Source organism: Danio aesculapii, chromosome 12, assembly GCF_903798145.1.
Source record: "Danio aesculapii chromosome 12, fDanAes4.1, whole genome shotgun sequence".
Taxonomy (NCBI): Eukaryota; Metazoa; Chordata; class Actinopteri; order Cypriniformes; family Danionidae; genus Danio; species Danio aesculapii.
The window spans coordinates 4,818,929-4,841,973 of record NC_079446.1 but is presented as its reverse complement, the minus strand read 5'-3'; the positions used below and the strand labels follow the sequence as shown (position 1 = coordinate 4,841,973).

At 33.9% G+C, this 23,045-nt stretch overlaps 1 protein-coding gene across 1 annotated transcript in view; it reads right to left on the bottom strand.

Moving 5' to 3' along the window:
* The window catches only part of LOC130238869 (integrin alpha-X-like), a 35,372-nt gene extending 12,809 nt beyond the window's left edge, over positions 1-22,563 (bottom strand). Inside the window, exons 1-17 of the mRNA XM_056469987.1 lie at positions 22,479-22,563; positions 19,893-19,998; positions 16,003-16,106; positions 15,838-15,908; positions 14,166-14,277; positions 11,409-11,539; positions 11,171-11,313; positions 8,983-9,130; positions 7,585-7,735; positions 6,355-6,428; positions 5,507-5,624; positions 3,709-3,842; positions 3,452-3,598; positions 1,923-2,126; positions 1,410-1,543; positions 1,191-1,327; positions 502-653 (exon numbers count right to left, since the gene is read on the bottom strand). Coding sequence (XP_056325962.1) covers positions 502-653; positions 1,191-1,327; positions 1,410-1,543; positions 1,923-2,126; positions 3,452-3,598; positions 3,709-3,842; positions 5,507-5,624; positions 6,355-6,428; positions 7,585-7,735; positions 8,983-9,130; positions 11,171-11,313; positions 11,409-11,539; positions 14,166-14,277; positions 15,838-15,908; positions 16,003-16,106; positions 19,893-19,998; positions 22,479-22,518 — 2,106 coding nt within the window. The 5' untranslated portion in view covers positions 22,519-22,563. The remainder of the gene's footprint in view (positions 1-501; positions 654-1,190; positions 1,328-1,409; positions 1,544-1,922; positions 2,127-3,451; positions 3,599-3,708; positions 3,843-5,506; positions 5,625-6,354; positions 6,429-7,584; positions 7,736-8,982; positions 9,131-11,170; positions 11,314-11,408; positions 11,540-14,165; positions 14,278-15,837; positions 15,909-16,002; positions 16,107-19,892; positions 19,999-22,478) is intronic.
* Between the last annotated feature and the right edge of the window lie 482 nt (positions 22,564-23,045).

Genomic DNA, 23,045 nt, shown 5'->3' with positions numbered 1-23,045 from the left:
TTTTACAGCCAAAAAAACATGTAGTTGAGCAATTTTCAGTCCAATCTCACAAGGAAACTTAACTATATAGCAAATTGGCAGAAAAGTGGAAAAATCCGCATAAATTTATACGACTTCATCCATATAAAAACGTAAGACTTTAAGGAGATGTGCTTCTAAACACCACCTCTAAACCCAACTATCATTAGGGGATGAGCAAATCATACTAAAATGTTGGAATGAGATGGTACAAATTCACAAAAATTTGCCATTAAATCAAAAAGAGAATTATTAATGACAAATTCAGTTTGTTTTACTGAAAAAAGTGAACAAAGATATTTATGACACAATTATAGTGGCCTCACAAAAGTCATGCTTACTGCAGGTTTATGGTAAGCTACATTATACATTTTCATTTCATTTTTCAGTTTCGATTTGATTTAATGTCCTTTCTGTACTTTTTGAGTGTATGAATGTACTTTTTGCGACTGTGTTTGGAACAAACTGATGTTTCAGACTTACATTGATAAGAAAATGATGACTTTTGCATTGTTCTTGCAGTCCAATGTTCATTATAACATCCTCCAAGACTCTGTTTTTGGGTGAAAAGTGTGCTCGATATTTCTGCCGCTTGGCATCCAGTGTTATGGTGTAATTAATATTTGCAAATAAATCTAAAAATACAAGATAAAAAAGCTTCACTGCGGCTTCATTCCAGCATTTTTCAAAGCTGGTGAGAAATAAAACAAGGCCCTTCAAGACTAGAACTTTAGAGGCAGTTAGTTTTACTTTTTAAAAGAATAGTGCAAGAATAAAATCTTCATTTCCTGAAAACAATCCTTTTCTGCTATTGGTTGACCCACCTGATTGTCCCCCAAACAACAAAGACAGTACTAATTATTTGTAGTTCTCTCTGCACTTTAAACAACTATGAGAAACTATCTACACCAGGGGTCACCAATCTCGGTCCTGGAGGGCCGGTGTCCCTGCAGGGTTTAACTCCAACTTGCCTCAACACACCTGCCTGGATGTTTCAAGTATCCTTAGTAAGACCTTGATTAGCTTGTTCAGGTGTGTTTGATTAGGGTTGGAGCTAAAATCTGCAGGACACCGGCCCTCAAGGAACAGGTTTGGTGACCCCTGATCTACTCACTGAATATGGAATGAACTTCAAATTGAACACAGTAGAGAACTACTAATTTTGCATGAACCTTTTTTGTTGTGTCTGTATGGACGCATGGTGAAGCACACATTCATGGTGTTGTTCACCAACTCTTCTGTTTCGCTGGTAGGGATTTTGGATTGCTTATAAGTTACTTTGGTTTCCAACAGCACAATGGGTCTGGACCTGAATGGTTAAAAATGTAACGCACATGATTGATTATGGCTGTACATTTGCATAAATGCTAAGATATTTAAGAAAAACTGACCTGAGTAGCACAACTGCTCCTTTGGACCCTACAGCGATGTCAGGAAAGTCATCTTGAGTCTGGTCTGGAGAGGACTGACTCAATGAAATGCCAAAGTACTGCAAACCTAGTCTCACAGATGATCCAGCAATCCTCTGTCAACACACACACTTAAAAATCAGTTAAGAGAACAGGCAATGAACTCAAGCAATGTTCAAACATAAATTGAAAAATATAGTGTCAGTTGTCGTGTATAGGATCTTCCTGGTTAAAAATACAACCCCCAGGCATCAGACCGATGGTGATCAATTGTAGACATTAAAAGAGTAGCCGAAGCATGGAGCGTTGAGTCACTGCATGTACACACACCGCCATCTTGGATCTAAGCATATCATGCTTTTTTTATGTCGTTAAAAAAAATCTGTTGTCATTTGTTTGTGCAAATGAACTCTTCATATGTAAATCTATACTAATAGTAATAGTATGTGTTACTGCTAATTTGACTCTTGCTAACTTTCTTTTCAGCATTTGCACCTGTGAATATGTGGGATTTATTCGATCTGCGCCTCCGTTGAAGATGTAGATGCTGCCCTGTCCATCCTCGTCTAACGGAGCACCAACCAGCACATCCATAAAACCATCACCATTCAGATCTGCTGGACTGGCCAGAGAAGAGCCAAAGCGACCCCTCTGACCGGCCATGCCCACCAGCACCACACCAGAAAAACTGAACCTTGACTATGAAGAGAGAAAAGACATAAGAAATCAAGCTTAACCCTACACAAAGGTAAATATATACTGAATCAGTTGGTATAAGTCAATGTTTGTTGACTACAGTATTAACATAAACATTGAACAGTACTTTGTTAATGAAAATGAAGTTGTTCATTGTTAGTTCTTGTTAAATCACAATGCATTATCTGCATGTGTGGCTATCTAGACTACTCGATTCTGATTGGTCAATCGTGACATTTCAAGGTATGTTATCCTCAACCCAGGCTCATTCTGAAAATGTAGCCCTATATACATTTCTGGAGAGTACCAAATACATCCGAGGAGCTACTTTTTTGTGCGGTTTTTGTTTTCGTGAATCCACCAGAGGCCGCTGTGTACGCTTGTCAGATCTCAAATTTCTCTCGTGAGTGCCATGCATGCTTGCTGTTCTCACGTAAATCCACCAGAGGTCACTGTTGACTGTCTGATTGACCAACTTACTGATTCCCCCGTGTTATTTATTTGTTTATTTTATTTTCTGCCTTTTTGTTTTTGTTACCCGCTTTCTGAAATCGTTCTTCGAAGGACTCGAACACCGTCATCGCGGTCAACTCCTCTCTGCATCCCAAGTCTGCTGAGTACACTGCGAGCCACTGGACAAACTTGTAACAGCAGGAAAGCCGTCCACACAGAGGTAAGCGGTCAGCTGATAGCACGAAAAGAAACTGAGACATACCGCCCTGTAGCGTTCATTTTAAAGATGAAATGCAGCCATATGTACTTCAGGCTACATCAGTATTTCCCAACCCTGTTCCTGGAGGCACACCAACAGTTCATGTTTTGGATGTCTCCCTCATCTGACCCATTTACTTCAGGTTTTGGAGTCTTTTCTAATGTTCTGATGAGTTGTTTCAGGTGTGTTTGATGAGGGAGAGAATGAAAACGTGTACTGTTGGTGTGCCTTCAGGAACAGGGTTGGGAAACTCTGGGCTACATAATTCGCGATCTCCAGAAATGTATATAGGGCTACGTTTTCAGAATGAGCCTATGTTGGTTATTCTGAGATAACAACAGCTCAATTTAAAGCTTGACGGCTGTGAATACTTATGTATATGTGATATTTCAGGTTTTTTATTTTTAATAAATTTGCAAAAATTTCATTAAATCTTTTTTCACGTTGTTGTTATGGGGTAATGTGTGTAGAATTTTGAATAAATTAATTTAATCCATTTTGGAATAAGGCTGTAACATAAAAAAATTGTGAAAAAAGTGAAGCGCTATGAATCCTTTCCGAATGCACTTTTTACATGAATGGCGATCGTTATAGGATTTCCAAAAGCATGACTTACCCGATCTCTGAAAGTATAAACAAACACTTTTCCCTCTCGCTCAGACTCTATGTATGTTGGTGCTGATACCAGAAGAAGGTCTGTATTAGAGTCACTGTTCAAATCCACCACACACACCTCAGCTCCAAAATAAGAGCCAATCTGAGGCTGAGAAAAAAAAAAAGAGACAAAATTTAGCATAAAGTCTAGTTTCACTCACCATTTTCACGCTTGCATTACTGAACAGTGTGTTAATAGACAAATAGGAGTTCGTTAACCTCTGGAGAATCTAGTTGTTCCATGCCCATTCGATCAATTCTTGAAATCGTCACTTGACCCATATGCTTGTGTCTTGGTGCCCCCATGACTGCATACTTTGTTCTGTACGTTGTTGAAATTGCCAAGGAATAACCTATAAGTAAAACAGACTTAGAATCTACTTGCTTGCCAAAAAACAAACAAAAAAAATCCAGTGCTGAACATTTAAGAGCTAAGAAGAGCATATAAAACCTGTGATGGTTCTGCAGTGTTCTTTAAGATGGTTAAAGAATCATATAGCACTATATAAGAGCTATGTATCTCTAAAAGTGGATATTTGGCTTGTGATCATAAGGGGGAAACCTTAAGTGCAATTTAGTACCATTTTTATAAAGTATTTAGTGCTATATACAACCTTATGGCCCGTTTCCACTGAGTGGAACGGTACAGTTCTGTACACTTTTATGGCCACTGTCAAAAGGTACCAAAAAGCGTACCATACCGTATCACTTTTTAGGTACCCTTTCGAAAGGGCACCTAGCACAACAAAAGAGTACAAAATGGTGAGCAAGACAGGCAGCTGAATACTATTGGTTTACAAGAGATACGTCACTAGCTCGTGCACAAGCAGGATAATGAAAACGAAGGAAGCCCCATTTTTTTTAAAAACACAGCTGAGACATTACACTGTAATAATATATACATGTAATAATGTGCTATGGTCGACCGAGCTCAAACAAACCTTGTCATCGTCTTGATGAACAGCCACAAAGCCAAGCAGAAGAGTAGAATCTACCCTGTACCCCGTCGTTGTTTACAAGGCCGTCTAAATCGTGATCGCTTTCACTTTCTCGACAGAGCTCGTCTGCGCTTCTATATTTGAAATAACAAACTTCTTGAGCTCATGATAATAACGTGCGTGTGATTATTGAAGTGCTTCTGACATACTTTCAGAAACTTACAAACACGAGAGTGAAGCAGCCAAAAAACTAAGAAGCAAATGATTCTCTCAGCAACCTAAATCATGAACAAACTGCCATGTTTAACTATTATCATCACCTTTTGGACTATTATGAACTCGGCACTGACGGAATTACTCTCTAACAAGAGGTTACATGTGCTTGTGAAGATTAAAGATACAGATGAGAGGTTTGCACTGACTGTAGGCTATATGTTGCGTGTTGTTTTTGACCCCAAATAAGGACTAAATGTATGTTGTGTGTAGTTTTTCTGTAATTGGTAACATATCAGAGACTGTAAGGGGCTGTATGAGTTTATATGTTTTAATTAATTAATTTATTTATTTATTTATTTATTTATTTAATATAATTGCAGACGTTACAGGTTATTTCGTATTATTTTGCATCATTGATCTGCAGTTATAATCCAATGCTGTTCATAGAAAGGTTAGTAATGAACATTTATACACAAGTATTTGTGTATTAAGCATCTGGTTTGTGAGAAGTGCTTCTCGTATATGTAAACGACCTGTACAGCTTTACTTCGACTTTCCTTGAGCGAGAATGAAGCCGACTAAAACTTTCTGTCTTACACCACGCCCACCAAAAGAGTACCATTGGTACCCATTTGGCAGTGGAAACGCAAACCTGATAAAGGTCAACCGTACCGACCTGTACCATACCGTACCTGTACCACTCAGTGGAAACAGACTATTAACAACCTCAAAGAATCCCTGAGAACTATTATCGGTTTTCAATAGGTTCAACATACCACTTAAATTGGTTCTTACATAGAAATGCCAAAGAATCTTTTTGTTTTAATTATTTTGTAGTTTGATAGTCAAAGACGAGATCTCACCTAAATAACTGTCATGCTCACTTCCAGCCTGAAAGACATTTGACTGTTCATTTGGTTTGTAGAGCTGATATCCACCCTTCCACTGGAAAGCTCCAACTGCAGTCATGATCATATCCGTCTGAGTGCAGATAGTACATCAACAATAAATAAATACATATTTGAGAAGTACTTTTTCACAGTATATTAGCATATATTTTTTAAAGTGAATTCTTCTTTGAAGGTGATTTAAAACATTGTTCATGGGTATAATTTGATCTCATGTCATTTAGCCGCATTGCATTAAGGATAATAATGATAAGCAAATTATTGTATCATATGTATTATGTATTATATATTAAATATAACACTGGCTTGGTTAAAATCAAAATAAAAACTTGTTATTGTAGTCTATGCAGAAGAATCATGGATAGCGTAATAAGAAGAAAAAAAAACAGTAGAGACAGCAATTCAACCACTTCCTTATTTCTGACCCACATATTTGATCTTTTTTGTTTCCATGATGCAGAAGAATCATGGATAGAGTAATAAAAAAACAGTAGAGAGAACAATTCAACCACTTCCTTATATTTCTGACCCACTTTTTAGTTTATATGTCTTATTTTTACATTGCATTAGGGCCTTATTACACAATGGTTGTGTGAAATTCCGCAATAGCAGTAGTCTTTGTGCTCATAGTAGTTTATTGGGCCAAAGGTCATAGTTAATGGTTTATTAATAGTGTTTGTTAACATACTCGAAATGAAAAAAGGGTGACCAAAAGCACTTCAGAACAACACCAGGTGAGTAAATAATGACACAACTTGCATTATTGTATTAAATAACCTTTCAAACAAGTGTATTGTAATTACATTTGATGTCAGTGCAGCACTAAAACCATCCTGTGCAAACTCCATCCGAGATGAATCTCCAGACGTCTGGGTTCCTAGCAATTAAATGAGACGACAACAGAGTTAACTATTTATGTAAAGTCTTGTTGTTGATCCCAGTTGTAAGAGTAACAAACAGTGTAAAAAATGCAGGGTTCCACACAATTCATTCACGTTGTCCCAACACAAATTGATTGTTAACTTAACACTTTTAAGAATTTTATGTAGATTGAACATTAAAAAAATAAGTTGTCCCAATGAAATCTCAATATTTGTGTTTTAGCTCATTTAAAATTAGTTTGAATGAACCACAAATAGTTTTTTTTGAGTGAATAATAACTTGACTTCTAGTTGATCATTTGCAAAAGTGGCAGGAGGTAGATTTTTCTAGAGGTAGACCTTTTGGAACCCGCATGGACCCAAGATTCTCACAGAAATCAGTCAAGTTTGGTGAAGGAAAAATCAGTATGGGGCGTGCGAGAGATCTGCAGAGTGGATGGCAACATCAACAGCCTGAGGTATCAAGACATTTGTGCTGCCCAATACATTAAAAACCACAGGAGAGGGCAAATTCTTCAGCAGGATAGCGCTCCTTCTCATACTTCAGCCTCCACATCAAAGATCCTGAGGGCGAAGAAGGTCAAGGAGCTCCAAGATTGGCCAGCCCAATCACCAGACATGAACATTACTGAGTATGTCTGGGGTAAGATAGAGGAGGCATTGATGATGAATCCAAAGGATCTTGATGAACTCTGGGAGTCCTGCAAGAGCGCTTTCTTTGCCATTCCAGATGACTGTATTAAGTGATTTGAGTCATTGCAGAGATGTATAGATGCAGTCCTCCAAGCTCATGGAAGCCAGACATAATATTCATTCTGTTTCCATTGCAGCATGACGACATATTCTATACTGGACATTATTTCTGTTAAGTGACAAGACTTACAGTCCTAATTAAATAATTAAAAATCAAGGCATGATCATATTTTATTTTGGTAAAATAAGCGTAATCTAAAGGCCTTTGCCGTTCATATTAGCCAATTCTGATACCAAATGATCAACTAGAAGTCAAGTTATTATCTGTTATTCCTAAAACTTGGATAGACCACAAGACTTTTGTCAGGTAGTGTATGTATGTATGACTATTAACCTAATAAACAAAGTGACTGTCCTTACATGGGAGCTGATAACTGTAAAGTTTAACTGCAAACATACCTTCAATGGCAATAATGTTCTCTTTGAGTTTTTCACGAATGCTTTCCAGTGCATCAAAGTTGGTAACCTTGAACACATGCTTATCAGCGGGAAAAGATGCAATTGTGATTAGCTCCCGTTTTGCTCTGTCCTTATCGAAAGCGTCACCAACCTATGAAAAAAATTAAAAGTAGTGATCACCAAAACATATTTGCACACACAAAATGTGATACGTTTTTAACAAGTAGAATGGATGGTTCACCCAGAAATAGAAATTATACTCTATTCATCCTCATTTCTGATTTCTTTGTATTGCAAAACAAGATACACTTTATAAAAACAGTCTGCAGAAACACTTTGATTGTCATTCTCCCTTTGCATGTGTCATTAGAGGGGGAAAGCCCCTCCCATCAGTGACCATCTCTCCCTCATTAGCATAGGATGTTAGTCCTGTTTTTTAATCTGCCACTATGCTGACACATAGGAATTTGTAGCTCCACCTTCTTTTAAAAAGAGCAGAATCTCATTTGAATTTAAAGCGACAGCCACCAAAATGGCACAAAAAGGGGCATTTTAAAAGAATTATGTAACTATTTTTGTGTGTTATAATAATCTGAAACTTCACAAACACTCTAGGGTTGTGAGAGCATTATTTTACGCTTGTAAAAAGGGGCATAATAGGTCCCCCACACCACTTTGTCAGATTTCTTCTTCAAACATGGTTGCATTATGATAAACTGACTTGAAACTATTACTTTTTGGTTCAATTCAATGTGTTATTTACAAATGTATGTTTTGCTATGTTTCAATAATTAGATTATTTACAAGTGTACAAGTGTTTCAGTTAATTAGCTCAGAAGAAACCATGAATACTTTTGTAAGAACTATCTATTTAAGACAGTGTAGTCTGACTGAACAATTAGATTGTCCGTTTAATTATATTATTAAAATGCAAAGAGGTGCTTGTTAATATTACACTAAATAAATTCATAGTTCCACACAATTCATTCATGCTGTCCCAACACAAATCAAATTTAAGTGCACTAACATAAAACAATTAAGTTGTCTCAAAAATCGTTGTCTCAAGAATTGTGTTGTTTCAGTTCGTTTTAATTAGTTTTAAGTAGTTTGAACAAGCAGCGAAATATTTATTGAGTGTAGTTAATGCACTTAACAAGGACTAACACTAAATGACTGTATTTTCATTCATATTGATGAATAAATACTGTACAAATGTATTGTTCATTGCTTGTGTATTAAATAACATTAACTAATGGAACCTTATTAGTATGAAGGTTTAGTTTAAATATTTAGATTATATATTATTTAGTCTAAAACAAATAACCACTTTAAAAACAGTAAAGGTTAAACGAGGAACCAAAGAAGAAAGGAAATACTAAAAGCATAATCGTATCTTACCCCAATTGCATATCGTATTATATGTTTCGCTTCTGCTTTTCGGATAGCATCAGTCAAGTAGTCATCGTTTGATTGTCCGTCCGTGACAACAACCAGAATTTTACTGGCGGATGGTCTTGCACCTCCGTTACTTACAAATAGTGAATTCCTGTTCATATAAAAAATGAATTATTGATCCAATAATGTTTTAGTTAAGCATCAATATATTAACTGCTGTATTTTTACGTTTTTGTTTGTATGGAAAAACAATGTCATCCACAAATGGATTGGTTTCCTGTCTGACTGCATAATTCTGTTTGCCTCTACCTATGAAGCGAAATCTGTGGCAATAATTCACAAACTTAAAAAAAAGAAGTTTAATAAAAAGTTTTACAAACAAACACAGTCTGCTTTGAAAAAATACCTAAATAAATGTATAACTTCCTTATTATCAAATATTTTTCTTAAAGAGTGAGTAGCTTACATATTTTTTTTAATGTTGTGATTAATTGTTGCGATCGTATCAGTATATTCTAAGTCTTTAACTCCATTAAAAAAAATTAGGTTTACACTTTCTTACTCCCAGATCAGTCATTTATTTATTTGTGTGTGTGTATGGCAAGCCGTTTTGACATTTAATTAATATATAGTGTCTATAGTGTCTCATAGTGTCTATTTTCATGTTACGAGTACTTATTTTTTAGATTCTAGTATCTTTTTCATTAAGTACTAGTGCTTATTCATGAGATAGTAGTACTTATTCATTAGAGACTAGTGCCTATTCTTTAGGTACTAGTGCTTTTATAAAATATACTAGTGTTTACCCATTAGACACTCATTCTTTTTTATTAGATACTAGTACTCTTTCATTAGATAGTAGTACATATTAGATGCTAGTACTTGCGTATTAGAGACAGGTACTTATTAGGTACTAGTACTTGTGTATTAGATACTAGTACTTCTTGGGTACTAGTTCTTGTGTATTATACTGGTACTTATTATGTACTAGTACTTATTCATTAGATGCTAGTATCTATTTACTAGTACTTATTCATTAGATACCAGTATCTATTAAATATATAATAGTTCTTATTTATTAGATACAAGTACTTATTAGACATTGGTACTTACTGTATGTATTAGAGACAGGTACTTATTAGATACTAGTACTTGTGTATTAAATACTAGTACTTATTAGGTACTAGTACTTATTTATTAGATGCTAGTATCTATTTACTAGTACTTATTCATTAGATATTAGTACCTATTAAATAGTCTTATTTATTAGATACTAGTACTTATGTATTAGATACAAGTACTTTTTAGGTACTAGTACTTGTGTATTAGATACTAGGTTCTAGTTCTTGTGTATTATACTAGTACTTATTATGTACTAGCTCTCATTCATTAGATGCTAGTATCTATTTACTAGTACTTATTCATTAGATACCAGTATCTATTAAATATATAATAGTTCTTATTTATTAGATACAAGTACTTATAGGTACTAGTACTTACTGTATGTCTTAGATACAAGTACTAGTACTTGTGTATTACATACTAGTACTTATGAGGTACTAGTACTTATTCACTAGATGCTAGTATCTATTTACTAGTACTTTTTCATCAGATATTAGTACCTATTAAATATATACTAGTTCTTATTTATTAGATACCAGTACTAGTACTGTTGTTACTAGTAACAAATTTACATTTTTTTTAAATCTAAATATCTAAGTTATCTAAATAAATTTACATTTTGGGGGGGGGGGGGGGGGGGGGATCTGTCATTGAGATATCAACTATTTAGTTTTGACTAGTATGTATTCCAGTTGGAACTAGTACATATTTTCATGTACTAGCAGTTAGTCACTAGGTACTACTTATTAATTAGATACTAGTACCTAATTAATATATACTAGTACCTACTAGTACAAAAAAGCTCTAGTATCTCAAGAATATGGAACTAGTATCTAATGAATAAGTACTATCTAATGAATAAGAACTAGTGTCTAATAAGCAGACACCAATATATTTTTAAAAAGCACTAGTATCTAAAGAACAAGTACTAGTACTTAATGTAAAATAGATCTCCTAGTAACATGAAAATAGATACTAGTACGGGTTATTAGTTAAATGTCAAAACAGCTTGCCATAGTGTGTGTATACGTGTATCATGAACATTACTTCACCAGCGGACGTATCTTACACGAGCAGTTTTATAGCTGTTGCAGTGTATGTCATTCCTTTGCTTTGTGATATCCCATTCACTGCATTTTCCCACCAGATAGGGTCTTTGACTTGAAATGTGTAATGAATGAAACATTTCGTAGAAAACTGTGCAATGGCAAACTGTAAGCAGATGAGCAGATTTAATGTATGATTCTATGAAAAACGAGGATAAAAAATGATGCATACACTAGGTAAAAATAAACACTTTATCATACCTGTGTGTCACGGTCTATAAAACTTTTGATCATTTCTATGACAAAAGTCTTCATCTTTTTAAAATCCACAGGATCTACACTTACAGATCCATCCAGTAAAAAAGCAATATCGATTTGGGATTTGGGGCATTCTGAGGTTGGAGAAAAGAAGAATAGCTGCATCTTATTTTCAGATATTATCATTGTATGGGATAAAACCTCTCTAAATGTTCCTGTACAACAATAATTCATATTTTTGCATTACTTTAGGGTTAGGGTTGGGTTAGACAATAATAAAACACAATTTAATGAGTAATTTAATATATAATTTAAATAATTCTCATCATAATTGCTGTTTTTATATTACTGTGAGGGTCGGGGTTGGGGTAGACGTTAATAAAATACAACTTACTGAGTAATTTAATAAATAATATGAATAATACTCTGTATAATTTCTGTTTTTATATTACTAAGACTGTTGGGGTGGGGTAGACGTCAATTAAACACAATATAATGAATCATTTAATAAATAATATGAATAATACTCTGTATAATTGCTGTTTTTATATTACTGTGAGGGTCAGGGTTGGGTTAGACAATAATAAAACACAATTTAATTAGTAATTTAACATATAAGTTAAATAAATCTCATTATAATTGCTGTTTTTATACTACTGTGAGGGTTGGGTTGGGGTAGACCAGTGGTGTAGTCCTAAAAAAATAGGTGGTGTATATTACCCACCCAATCCAAATTTTAAAAGTAGGCAAAGAAACGACGAAAGTCAATGTATGATTCATTTAATTTATACATATATATACATACATACATACACACACACACACACACACACACACACACTGCACAGCTGTGGTTTGCTGACTAACTAAAAAACGAGTTCAGGAGTGGGATTCTGCTGCCGTTTTATATCAAATTTAAAGGGGCTGAGGCGATCATTTAGTAGTGTACAGGTAATCGCAAAGATGTTAGGGGGGCTGAATGGAAATATAGGAGGGTTAAAGCCCATGCTGTTTTATAATTTTACTTGAAAGATTCAGCGAGACTTCATTCAGCTGATTTGTTGTGATCTTCGAAAAACTCAAATACTCAATACACAAAAATTAGGGAAGTCCAATCACCAAAACAAGTGAGTATACCAAGAGTATGATCCTCAGAAATCACAATATCGAAACAGCTCGTGGAAAAAAAGTTGGCATACTGAGTATACGTGCGTATAGCAAGGACTACACCACGGGTAGACGTTAATAAAATACAACTTACTGGGTAATTTAATAAATAATATGAATAATACTCTGTATAATTGCTGTTTTTATATTACTGTGAGGGTCGGGGTTGAGGTAGACATCAATTAAACACAATATAATGAATAATTTAATAAATAATATGAATAATACTCTGTATAATTGCTGTTTTTATATTACTGTGAGGGTCGGGGTTGGGTTAGACGTCAATTAAACACAATTTAATGAATAATTTAATAAATAATATGAATAAAACTCTGTATAATTACTGTTTTTATATTACTGTGAGGGGTCGGGGGTTGGGTTAGACAATAATAAAACACAATTTAATGAGTAATTTTATATATAATTTAAATAATTCTCATCATAATTGCTGTTTTATATTACTGTGAGGGTCGGGGTTGGGTTAGACGTCAATTAAACACAATTTAATGAATAATTTAATAAATAATATGAATAAAACTCTGTATAATTGCTGTTTTTATATTACTGTGAGGGTCGGGGTTGGGGCAGACGTTAATAAAATACAACTTACTGTGTAATTTAATAAATAATATGAATAATACTCTGTATAATTACTGTTTTTATATTACTAAGACGGTTGGGGTGGGGTAGACGTTAATTAAACACAATTTAATGAATATTTTAATAAATAATATGAATAATACTCTGTATAATTGCTGTTTTTATATTACTGTGAGGGTCGGGGTTGGGGTAGAAGTCAATTAAACACAATATAATGGATAATTTAATAAATAATATGAATAATACTCTGTATAATTGCTGTTTTTATATTACTGTGTGGGTCGGGTTGGGGTAGACGTCAATTAAACACAATATAATGTATATATTTATAAATAATATGAATAATACTCTGTAAAATTACTGTTTTTATATTACTGTGAGGGTCGGGGTTGGGGCAGACGTCAATTTAACACAATTTAATGAATAATTTAATAAATAATATGAATAATACTCTGTATAATTACTAGTTTTTATATTACTGTGAGGGTCGGGGTGGGGTAGACGTCAATTAAACACAATATAATGAATAATTTAATAAATAATATGAATAATACTCTGTATAATTGCTGTTTTTATAATACTGTGAGGGTCAGGGGTGGGGTAGACGTCAATTAAACACAATTTAATGAATAATTGAATAAATAATATGAATAATACTCTGTATAATTGCAGTTTTTATATTACTGTGAGGGTCAGGGGTGGGGTAGACGTCAATTAAACACAATTTAATGAATAATTTAATAAATAATATGAATAATACTCTGTATAATTGCAGTTTTTATATTTCTGTGAGGGTTAGGGTTGGGTTAGACAATAATAAAACACAATTTAATGAGTAATTTAATATATAATTTAAATAATTCTCATTATAATAGCTGTTTTATTTTACTGTCAAGGTTGGGTTTAGGCTTAATAAATTAGTAGTTTAATAAATCTAAATAATTTTTCTTAACTTTTAATATCATCTAATAAAGTAAAACATCTTAAACGTACCTCTCAGAGTCCTCGGCACAGATCTGCTCACCACGTTATCTCGGCTGATTTTAAAGCACATGCCGTTGTAAGTGGTTACGTCACAGCTCTTAGTTATGGTTGGTCCACAAACCTTGGGAAAGAATAAATATTTTTATTATACTGGTGTAAAATGTGATGTGAAAATTCATCTTATTAATCCTCTGCAAGCTGTTCAAATATACATGTGTACATTTATTCTATTGATTAATGCTAATTTAAGATAAATGGTTATTGCGGCTCAGTTATTAGGAATGGTTCATATTATTATCAGTACAGAAACAGATTTTGCTATAATTGCTCCTTCAGTTGAAATTGTGGTGCCTTTTTTCCCCAAGATTCTTTGAAAAACTTTGAAAGGAATAAAATGTATTTTATAATAGAAATCTTTGTAACATTATTTAAAAAATTATTTACTTTGATTTTAGGCTTTAAATCACAGGACTAAGTTATATTTTAAGCTTTAAATTAATTACTAGATTAAATTATTGCCACCAGTTCACTCCCATTATATCCCCTCACCAACCAGCAGAGGCCCTCAGCTACTAAATATCAGCCCCGTGGCCGAGAGGGGGATGCAGACCTAGTGCAGTGCAATCTGAGCTGCATCCAATGCTTTTTAATGCGCTTACCTGACCCTAGCCCTACCCGTCACAGCGAGTGCACTGTGTCTGACATTGCAGCGCTGAGTGATGCAATCTCAGTTTCATTATAAGGCTGCATCCAGAAACTATTGGAACTGATTACTTGGCACCTGATGGCAATTACTCAGGTGTATAAATACTGGCTCACATCAGAGACTCATTGCGAAGTCTTGTTTTGCCTGCAAATGTTTCCTGGATTTCCTGATTGTTATCCTCTTGCCCACTGCCTGACTCTTCGTTTATTTATTGTTCGCTACCTGCCTCGACCATTCAGTAGTCTGTCTCACCATTTATGACCGTATGCTGCTTAGCCTGGAATATCGCCTGTGAGTATCTTTAGTGTTCCCTGATTACTACAGGGACTGTTGCTGTCCGCCCGCTCACTAACTTAAACTGCATGCGTAAGAAGGGGCTTTCTGATTCATTATGTCCTGCTGTATTTGAATAAAAGCTTGCTAATGGATTCACAACCCTTAGAGTCATCCTTACAACTTTAATTGTAATACAAAATATCCGTTTTCGTATTGAATATGGTTTACAGTTATTAATAATAATAATAATAATAATAATAATAATAATATCATCATCATCATTTGTGTGTGGTATTTTGATTTAAATAAATGCAACCTTTTGTGAATAATTATAATGAACTATTTTTAAAAGTAAAACAAACTTACTATTATATGAAATGTAACAGTGTTTAATAATGAATATTAATAAGATTTTAAAAATTATAAAATATTAATATTAAATGCAACATATTGAATGTTTGTGTGGAAAACTGTTTTACAACATTACTGGTTTTTTGTTTTTTAATGCAATATTTACTAATAAAAATAGAATTAATGAATTTAAATACATTAAAGAATCTGAATTATTCTGGATGTTTGACCAGAAGTGAATGTTCCATAAATTTAGCATTTTCCTTTTATTTCCAGTCTAATTTGAAGTATTTTTGGAAGTGTGTGTGTGTGTAAAAAAAAAAAAAAACTCAAGATGTTAAACCTTACCACTGCTCTTGAAGATTGTGGATCTACTGACATTGAAAGTCCAAGGGACATGTTGACAGCCTCCTTGGACACTTAATATGATTAAAAAATATATATTTATTTTAGAATTGTAAATACAAAACAATATATTAAATTTAAAAGCATTTTATGAAAAATACTCCGCACCAGTGAAGGTCAGAGGCTTGCAGTTTCCTTCTCTGACAGAACAACTGTATATTTGTCCTTTTTGAGTCTGGCTGTGTTGAATTAAAGGATCACTCACAAGTAGACTGAAAAAAAGAACACAGGAAGAAAATGTGAACAAGATCAAACATCAACCTACAATTCCTAAATGTCAAAACCTCTGTTAAAAGGGACCTATTATGCCCCTTTTTACAAGATTTAGAATAAGTCTCTGATGTGTGTGTGAAGTTTCAGCTTAAAGTACCACACAAATAATGTTTTATATCTCTTTGAAACTGGCCCTTTTAGGCTTTGCTCCAAATTGTGCCATTTTGATGGCTGTTGCTTTAAATTTAAAAATGGTTTTCAAAAGAGGGTGGAGTTATGTCACCATATGCAAATTCATAACTTTAACAGCTGCTGCTTATTCAGGGCTGTCTATGCTAATGAGTGAGATATCATCACTTATGGGCGGGGCTTTCCCTCTCTGAAAAAGCTGTGGTCACACAAGAGTTTGTGTGTGCGAAATTCTGTAGTACGGTGCTGCAAAAAGGGGCGGGATTAAACAAGATAATTAGACATTTTAAAAAAGCGAGTGATTGGTCCATATTTTAAATTTCTGTCCAGAGACGTCCAACTTCTGTCCAATGTTTTTATCCTCGATTGGTCTCACGCAGTCAAGTGATGCGATTTGAGTTCACCAAGCTTGAACTTTGCAACTCAGTGACCTGTGAAACTTTCTACACGACCTTGCGTTTAGGGGTCAGACGCATTCATGTGCGTATGAATGGAAGTCTATGGGGAGAAAAGCCCAGCGTGACCGCAGCTTAACACGTACAAATGAAGAATGTCAATCAAAGTGTTTCTGCAGACTGTTTTTATTAAGTGTGATGATAAAAAATAGAATAAATATTTTTTTACCATTAGAAGCTGGTTATATTCATAGACTGTTGCCACACAACTGTGTTTAAACCTCTTATAAATGTGATTTTTGCATAATAGGTCCCCTTTAAGTCTTATTTGAAGCTTTTAAATAGTGTCTTGTGTATTCTATAGTCTTTGGTTTAAATGCACCGAAATATATTTTCTATATTGTCTAGAAATTGATCCAAATATTCATTTTCAAAGGGGGTACATTAAGCTGTGTGCTTAAATATAAATCTGTATGAATGTGAACCACTTTCAGTACCAAATATACTTGTTTTGCCCACACAAAACACAATTTACTGACGGTTTTGTAGGTTGAAACAATAGAAGCCTTGTTTGTTAAAGTCATTCAACTATTTAAAATTCTCAACCTCATCAAGTTTTTCTTGGTTTGGTGTGACACAATAAAGATAAAAAGTGTTAGCGTCAGCATGCTTTAAGTTATTTTTGTTAGTGTTGCATCATATTAGCTGAGAAATAATCACTCATGGGCGGGGCTTTCCCTCTCTGAAAAAGCTGTGGTCACACTAGAGTTTGTGTGTGCGAAATTCTGTAGTACGGTGCTGCAAAAAGGGGTGGGATTAAACAAGATAATTAGACGTTTTAAAAAAAGCGAATGATTAGTCCATATTTTAAATTTCTGTCCAGAGATGTCATGGTTTTTATCCTCGATTGGTCTCACGCAGTCAAGTGATGCGATTTGAGTTCACTAAGCTTGAACTTTGCAACGCAGCAACCTGCGAAACTTTCTACACGACCTTGCGTTTAGGGGTCAGACGCATTCGTGTGCGTATGAATGGAAGTCTATGGGGAGAAAAGTCCTGTGTGACCACAGTGTCAATCAAAGTGTTTCTGCAGACTGTTTTTATTAAGTGTGATGATAAAAAATTAGAATAAATATTTTTTTACCATTAGAAGCTGGTTATATTCATAGACTGTTGCCACACAACTGTGTTTAAACCTCTTATAAATGTGATTTTTGCATAATAGGTCCCCTTTAAGTCTTATTTGAAGCTTTTAAAAAGTGTCTTGTGTATTCTATAGTCTTTGGTTTAAATGCACCGAAATATATTTTCTATATTGTCTAGAAATTGATCCAAATATTCATTTTCAAAGGGGGTACACTAAGCTGTGTGCTTAAATATAAATCTGTATGAATATGAACCACTTTCAGTACCAAATATACTTGTTTTGCCCACACAAAAAAACAATTTACTGACGGTTTTGTAGGTTGAAACAGTATAAGCCTTGTTTGTTAAAGTCATTCAACTATTTAAAATTCTCAACCTCAAGTTTTTCTTGGTTTGGTGTGACACAAAGATAAAAAGTGTTAGCGTCAGCATGCTTTAAGTTATTTTTGTTCAGTGTTGCATCATATTAGCTGAGAAATACAAAAAAGGGGTAACTGAAACTATTGGTAAAGCAGTAGGTGGCACTCGACAAAAAAACGTTTGCCGTTTTAACAGTGCTGTTTTGCTGGACCTGAACAGTCATCAGTGGCTCTCAGAGCTGATCTACAGTACAATCTGCTGTACATTATAATCATAACAGTAATTAATTAGAGATGAGCCTTCAAATTAACAGTGAAAAAGCAGTTGTAATTGCACAGCTCAGATGTCTGGAAATTGTTGTGGGTATTAAAGGGGTAGTTCACCCAAAACTGAAGATCTAGTCACCGTTTACTCATCATTTACTTGTTCAAAAGTTGTTTTTTATATTTCGAAGAAAGCTGGAAGCCAGTAACCATTGACTTATATTGTATTTGTTTTTCTTACTATGGAAGTCAATGGTTCCAGCTTTTCAGCATTCTTCAAAATATCTTCTTTATTGTTCAACAAAAGAAACTCATAATGGTTTGGAACCACTTCAGGATGAGTTAATAGTGAAGTGTGTGTGTGTGTGTGTGTGTGTGTGTGTGTGTGTGTGTGTTTTTGGGTGGGGGGGGTTGAACTGTCTCTTTAAGACTTCTAATTAGTGCCATAATATTTACATCCATCCTGGATTCAAACAATGGCTGCTTTCTAGTCCACTTCCAGTCCACCAGACACGCACTCGCAAACTTAATTTCCCTTGTTCCCTTAAGGAATTCCTGCCGCCATTTTAAAGTTCGTTCCACTTCATCATGTAAACGAGGAATGTTTACATAGACATACCCTCGATCCCTCGATTTCTGATGGAGCAAGTCGGCTTCTAGTAAACAACAGCACGTATTTGTCAAAGAATGCAATGTGATAGTGACATCACAACAGTGTAGTTTCTAAGCGCACACATTACACTTAAACCCTTTCAGATGCAGGACCAGAAGTGGATACAGTGGAAAGTTAGTGAGTGAAGGACAGACAAAATGGCACTGGAAAGCAGCCAATCAGATGTGCTGTATAATTCAACTATGCATTTGTTTACAGATTAAGATTTTTTTATTTACATTTTTTTTTGTCATTTAAATGTTTCCTATAGACCTGAAGATGTGAAGATTTTCATACTAGTTTCGTAAAGCAAGTTGTTGCCAGATATTGGCTATGTACAGTAAGTACTATTTGAATGTGAATTAGGGTTTGAGTTCTAATATGACCATTAGAAAAACGTTCTGTATAGCATGAATGTGAGTAGTATGAATGGAATTGGGATGGACTACATCCGCTATTTGTCATTATGACCTATCTACGCCAGTTGCGTTGCTTCACTTCTGTTCATGAATTCTCTCACATTGCATCAGTGTACTGTCCATCGGATGCACACCTCAGAATCTCGCCGGAAGCAGTAGGTCATCCTGGTATATGTCACATACTGTTTTTTTTTAAATGCTTTAAATTTGGACATACTACTTGGCTCGCATACTGATTTTAACATACTATATTAAGGAAGTATTTGATTGGATATTATTATCACCAGCATTTTAGTGATTGGGTTTGTAAAAAACTTTGACATTGTATATGTATACAGCACATGATGCTGAATGAACTCACCTTGCATCTTTCTGTATTACTTTATAGCCAAAGCCAGTGCTTCCATTATTTACGAAGAACTTCCAGGCCACAGGATCAACATTGAAGGCCATCAATGGCTGACAAACTAGCATGGAAAAGAAAGGTAAATGACAAGCTTTTCAATGCGTCTGTTGTGTTTCCTTTGCACCAGTGTGATTTGAAATGCTGATAGTAAAGTTAGAAATGCAGCTTCACAAAAGCAAATTTACTAGATGAGATTACAGGCATGGAAGTCAAATTTAAACTGAAAAGGTGTATCAAACCTTTGTTTTTTTAGGATCATATTCAATGCCGATTTGTTTGTGATATAGTAAGCTCATATTTAAGGAAGAATAAATACAAATACACACAATTTATGTAAAATAAAATGACATATTTAAGAAAATAAGAATAAGGGAAAAATGCATCAGCTTATCTCATTTCTATCGTGAAATATTGATATCTACAATATTCTACACAAATTATTCCTCCTAGCCCTCCTCTTCAATTTTAATTCAATTTTTTTTTTATTAATTTTCCTTCGGCTTAGTTCCTTTATTCATCAGGGGTTGCCACAGCAGAATGAATCGCCAACTTATCCAGCATAAGTTTTACACAGCTGATGCCCTTCCAGCTGCAACCCAGTACTAGGAAACATCCATACACTCATTCACACATTTACACATACAATGCCAACTGACCCAGCCAGAACTCGAACCAGCAACCTTCTTGCTGTCAGGCAACAATGCTAACCACTGAGCCACCGTATCCCCCAATTTTAATTCTTTTAAAAATATAAAAGTAAAGTAAAAGTAAAAAAAAAAGCATAGTTTTCTTCTTAACAGGTTTAAAAACTCTTTTCTAATAATTACATAATATTTTACTAGTTATCTTGCAAGATACTAGTATTCATCTTAAAGTGTAAGTTGACGACTTCATTATATTAATTTGTTAACTAAGCAAATTAGGAAATTAGCCAAGTCATTGGACAACAGTGATTTATGTAGCCAATAATTAGCCCTTAAGGGAGCAAATAATATTGGCCCTAAAATTTGTTTAATATATTTGTTTAATATTTAATATATATATATATATATATATACATACATACATACATACATACATACATACATACATACATACATACATACATACATACATACATACATACACATATACATAGTCAGAATTATTAGCCCCCCATTATTTATTAGTCCCCTGGTTAATTTCTGTTTAATGGGGAGATTATTTCAACACATTTCTAAATATAATAGTTTTAATAACTCATCTCTAATAACTGATTTATTTAATCTTTGCCATGATGACAGTAAATAATATTAGACTAGATATTTTTCAAGACACTTCTATACAGCTTAAAGTGACATTTAAAGGCTTAACTAGGCAGGTTAGGGTAATTAGGCAAGTTATTGTATAATGAGGGTTTGTTCTGTAGACTATCAAAAAAATAATATAGCTTAAAGGAGCTAATATTTTTGACCTTAAAATTAAAAACTGCTTTTATTCTAGCTGAAATAAAACGAATAAGACTTTCTCCTTGCTCTGTTAAACATCATTTAAGAATGTTTTTTTTTTATTTTTAAATCAAAGGGGGGCTAATAATTCTGACTTCACCTCTCTCTGTGTGTGTGTATATATATATGTGTATATATATAAGTATGTATATGTATATGCGTGTATAATTTTTTTTATTTAATTTTATGTATTTATTAAATTTATACAGTATAACAATTGAACAGAACAGGGGGGAGAATTTTTTTTATAATAACAATAATAATAATAGTTTAAAAAAAAAAAAAGGGTCAATAAAACTACAGATATTGCATATTCATACACCACATACCTTCACAAGATCTGACCTCTTTAAATCAACCCTCTGACGAGTATGGAGGTTATGTTTAAACCCATGCAACAAAAATGGATCCCACCTCTCATGAATAAAAACATCTTTGCCGTGTAAAACACAAGTTAAGCAGTCCATTGGTACATATTCAAGTATCACCCTCTGCCATAAAGACTTTGTGAGAATTTTGTCTGTTATCCAGTTCAGGAAAATACACTTTCTTGCACAAAATGTCAGGAACTTGCTAAGTGTTTATGTTTGTTTATATTAATCTCGTTGTATGTGCTTTGGGTCACAACCAATATTCAGTAGATAAGATACCATTAATTTCTTGTTCAATCATGGCCCAGAAGTTTTAAATTTCCCTGCAATGCCAGAAACAATAAACGAGGTCTCCTTCCTCTGTTTTACATTTCAGACACATTGGTGACAACTCTTCTGGTAAATTTTTTTTTTAACTGCCTTTATTCCATAAGTTTATTTAACTAAAATTAATAAGTAATAAATATATAAATAAATAAATAAACATACTTGCATCAGAAAAAAATTATGTTATAGGAAATTATGTTTGACAAATACAAGAGTGTTTGCATGTATAAGGCTTAAACAGATTTGCAGCATCTAAAACAGCAAAACTGGAAATTTCCATATTTGACATTCTCAAAATATGAAGTTTGACCATTTGAAATGATGATATTTGTAATTACTGATAAAGTCGATCTTACCACAAAATAAATTGAGAAGCAACCGAAAATTCCAGTCCATTTCTACTAACGGAGGTGAAGGGTGAAGATCTGATGCTTTATTGTCAATGTGAGATAAAGCAAGTGGAAATGAGGCATTTCTCTAAGGAGGAACTTCTAAGAGGGAAACAGGATTTTAGCAATGACACTCCTTTTTCAGTTTCTGCTTAATCACTTTTATTTTGCAATGATTTTTAAAACCCATTTATTGTCACCACAACAACTCAATAATATGCAAAGGAATCTAGGTTTTTCTATAAAACATAAATCAATCAATCATCAAATTTAAAGCCAATACACAACTGAACAGATTAATATAAAGAAAAAAGGCAAATTGCTGAGTAATAAACAGTAGGCAGCTTTATGCATCACATGTATATTTCTTGTCTATTTGTAAGTTGTTTACAACTGCAGAATATCTTATAAAGACACCTTAGTGAATAAAGTAGGTTAAAAATACAAGTGAAAATGCTCATAAATAATATTTAGGATAGAAAACTATTAATAAAAGATGAAATATTTACATCGTAACATCGAGCTGAAATGACA